General features: G+C 43.5%; 1 protein-coding gene across 3 annotated transcripts in view; it reads left to right on the top strand.

Moving 5' to 3' along the window:
• CHST15 (carbohydrate (N-acetylgalactosamine 4-sulfate 6-O) sulfotransferase 15) overlaps positions 1 to 3,898 on the top strand; it is a 33,493-nt gene that overhangs the window by 25,114 nt on the left and 4,481 nt on the right. For all 3 annotated transcript variants that reach the window (XM_008640302.2, XM_017742922.1, XM_017742921.1), the window contains one exon: positions 3,241 to 3,397. In XM_008640302.2, coding sequence (XP_008638524.1) covers positions 3,241 to 3,397 — 157 coding nt within the window. The remainder of the gene's footprint in view (positions 1 to 3,240; positions 3,398 to 3,898) is intronic.

A 3,898-nucleotide genomic window follows, 5' to 3' on the forward strand; every position in this document is an offset into this window, starting at 1 on the left:
TGCTTGGCTTTTGCCAAGGTATGGGCTGTTTTGAATGGCTGTGGAGAGACAGGAATGTGCAGCTTTCCACTTGCATTTCACTTCTCTCCAGTCTTCCTCCAGATTTCTGGGACATTTCTTTCCACTATGTCCTCTGAGGAAGGATAAAAATGATGAGGGTAATGGGGAGGGTGGACGGGGTGGAGGTAGAGTCCACAAGGATCAGACTGAGGGGATGTGAATTCCTTCTCACTGTAGCTCCATAGGGATATTCAGGATACCTCTGGCAAGGTCAGTGCCCAAGGGCAGAGCCCCAGAAAAACTCAGGGAAGGAAGGGGATGCAGATGATGGTGGGGGTGCAGACGATGCTGGGATTGCAGATGATGGTGGGGGTGCAGATGATGGTGGGCACCAGGCTCTGGTGGCTCTGGGAGAAGAGCAGACCTGTGGTGCTTGTGCAGGCAGCCTGTACCCACTGCCCAGCAGCTTCCAGAGCTGGGATGGTGCACCCCTAGGAGCTCCCCTGCTAGCAGGACATGGCTGTGGTGTGAGCAGGGCTGGGAGATGCTTCCCAGCTCCTGTGTCAGGAAATGCAGCTCTCAACTTCAGTGGCATCTCCTGACCCCAGGAGTTAACAGATGGTAATTTTATGTGAGAGAGCGCCTGAAGTGGCTTCCTCATGTAAATTAGTGACAAACTCCCTGATTGCCTTAACCACCCTCTGTAATGGGGATGTACTCTCTGCCAGCCTTATCAGGGGTGACAGAAAAAGTCAGCTTCATCTCCCTTACTGTGTTTGTGACAAATTGGTTCCTTTTTGTTTACAGTTCCTTACATTCCTGATGGCTCATCTGAGCTGCAGGACCAAAAGCAGAAGGGACAGGTCAGGCATCCACTGGTGATGCCAGGCAGTGGGACAGGTTCCTTGGAGTAGCCAGGAGGGCATGGAGCTGGGACAGGCTCTGATCTAACCTGCACAGGGTCTGGGCTATCCCCAGCAGGGAATATTTGAATGACATAATTTTTGTGATGGCTGTCAACCGGTGCCATTAGTTCATCAGAATGGACAGAGGTTGAAGGGAAGGACTTCAAGCAGCCAGAACAGCTGAAATCCTAATCAGCAAAGGCAGATGTCCCCAGAATTAAAAACACAAGGGGGGAAAAAAAAAAAAGAAAGAAAAATGGAAAGAAAAATCTCAACTGCCCTGCAGAGGGAGAACTTGTCTTCAAGAATGTCGTTTTTCATAAGATGCCAACAAGCCTTAAAAATGATGCATTTCTTTTGATGGATGGTTAGAAACACTAAGCAGTCATATTAAACCTTTTTAATGACACTTCAACCTGGCCCATGCTGTACCTGATGCCTGCTGGCTGATTTTCCCCAGGAAGAAACCTTTCACCAGTCAGTCCCACCATCCCTGGGACAAGCTGAGTGCCGATATCCACATTTCCTGCAAGCAGGAGATGCTATTGTGTGTCTAATTTAGGTGAACTCAGCAGGCTTGGTCCTTCAGCTGTTCCCTTTCTTCTTTTTTATTAAATGACTGGAGTCTTCATTTGTTTCACATGGGAATTAAAATCCGGTTCTTGCAAAATACTGACATAAATAATGAGTGCAGAGGGGCTATTCCTGTGCTTAAGTGCTTTGCTGGATTAAGGCCTAAACTTTCCAAATGAGGTATTTTTAAGTACCCACAGAAATCTAGGGAAGTTAAAGGATAAATAAAGTAAGTGCAATACAAAAGTACAGAGTAATAAGCGAGACCTAAATAGATTGGTGTTTTTAGGTCATTTCTTAGACACCTGTGGGTTTTTGGAAGAGGCTGAAAAATATGTAGGATTTCTGGAATTTTGTCAAGAGATGGGTACTGTGGAGGCATCAAATCTGTGCTGCAAACACACTTGGGGAAGTGACTCCTCAAGTGATACAAAATCCTGTGGTATTGTTGTGATTCTGGTCATTCTAAGCCTAATTACAAATGGAAGTTAAAATATCATGTTCAGCAGATCCAATATTTATTCCATGTCAGAGTATTTCCTTTGTCTCTTTAAAACATGTTCATCTTGCAAAAGCCCAGTCAAGGTTTCAGGGGTTAATGCTAAAATTCATATTTTCCTTGACTGTAGGTTTTGGGTTTTTTCACCACATCACCCCCAAAGAGATTTGAATTTACATAAAATTTTAAAAGTAATTTTAAGCAATTGAAAAACTTGTGCTAAAAGTGTGCAATGAGAGGATACTCCTCTGTAACTTAGAGAAACTCCTCCTTCATCTTGAAAAAAAAAAATAGAAAATCAACAGGTGGAATGTTGTAAATGGGAAGTTTCTGATGGAAAATCAATGTAAGATTGGAGGTGAAGCTTCCTGTAAAAGGAGTGTGAAATCCAGACTCTTTCTTACTCATGATGGTAGCCAGCTTGGTAATCATATAAAAATTACACTTTCTACCCCACCTAAAGTTACAGTTTCTACAATCAGCTTTAAGCTTTAGAGGCAAGGACTGTTCCTGTCCATGGAGCAACAAGTGCAGAGGGGCGCCAACATCACCTGAGACCGGTTCTGTTGCTCACAGAGAACATGAATTTAAAGCCTAAAAATTTGCCTTCAGGAGAAAACATTGGCACCCACAATTTCTAGGGTCAGGTCTCCAGGGATGCTGACCTTGAAAGTGGGAATGCTGTTCAAAATTCCCTGGAGAGGGTTTTGCTGGGAGCTAAAACTCATTAAAATGAATGGAAAAAGTGTCTCTGGGCGGCAGGCTGTGGGTGGGACGGTGTTACACACACATCCCCTTTCCCTGGAGTCCAGTATGGAATTCCAGATTGGAATTGCCAGGTAAATAAATGCTCTTCTATTAAAATGCCCTAGGGTATATCACCATGCCCCTCAGCTGTAGGGAGGAGGAGAAGATCCAGCAAGCAGGAATTGTGCAGCAAGATTGATCTATTTAATTATTTTACAAACTCTCTTATGGACTTTTTCCTTCATAGTCTAATTGGACAAAGGATCAGCCTCCCCTTGGGGTGATTGGCTAAAATCCTAAAACATCCACTGTCAAAATATTTTTCTACTGTGCTATAAACAAGACTTTTCAAGGCTGCAGGTGTTTGGTTGTTTACATCACTCTGCTACCTCTTCTGTGAGAGAGAAAAGTCTCTCACGGGCTTAGAAAAATAACAAGAAAATCCTCGCTAGCAGCATTTTTGTATCCACACTCTTCCACCCCCTCAGCCCCTCACTGCCACGTTTTCCCCCGCAGGTTGTACTCTGATTATCTGTACTTCGCCAGCGCCAACAAATCCGCGGAGGATTTCCATGAAAAAGTGGCCGAGTCGCTGCAGCTGTTTGAGGGCTGTGTGCTGGATTACTCCCTGCGAGCCTGTGTCTACAACAACACCCTCAACAACGCCATGCCCGTAGGTATTTCCAGGCACATTTGGTTCCTTGCTGCTCTCACCTGGGAGAAAGGTTGTGAAGACACCAAAATCCTGTGCAAGGAAGCAGCGAGAAATCGAAACTTTTTCCCTTTTTGTTTGTAAAGGGGAGGACATAAATATAAGTGTAAACATGTAAAAGATGGTGTAGGGGCCCACCTGTCTCCTCAGCCTGTTCCCTGATGAATGCCAACAGGAATAACACAGCCTTCCTATTGTGCAAGTGCATGGAGAGTGCATTTAGTGAAGATTGAAATTTAATGTGCATGCTTTTTTGCAGATGTCTCCAAAAAGTAGCTCTGGCAAAGATCTTTGCAGTACCAAATTGCCTCAAAATCAGAATAAATTATGTGTTCTTTTGTAAGAAAAGGCTACCAATAGCTAGATAAAACCTTTTTTTCCCCTTTTTTCCCCTTTTTTTTTATATTTATATTTATATTTTTATTTTTATTTTTATTTTTATTTTTATTTTTATTTTTATTT

This window comes from Corvus brachyrhynchos, unplaced genomic scaffold (genome assembly GCF_000691975.1).
Source record: "Corvus brachyrhynchos isolate BGI_N302 unplaced genomic scaffold, ASM69197v1 scaffold499, whole genome shotgun sequence".
Classification (NCBI taxonomy): Eukaryota; Metazoa; Chordata; class Aves; order Passeriformes; family Corvidae; genus Corvus; species Corvus brachyrhynchos.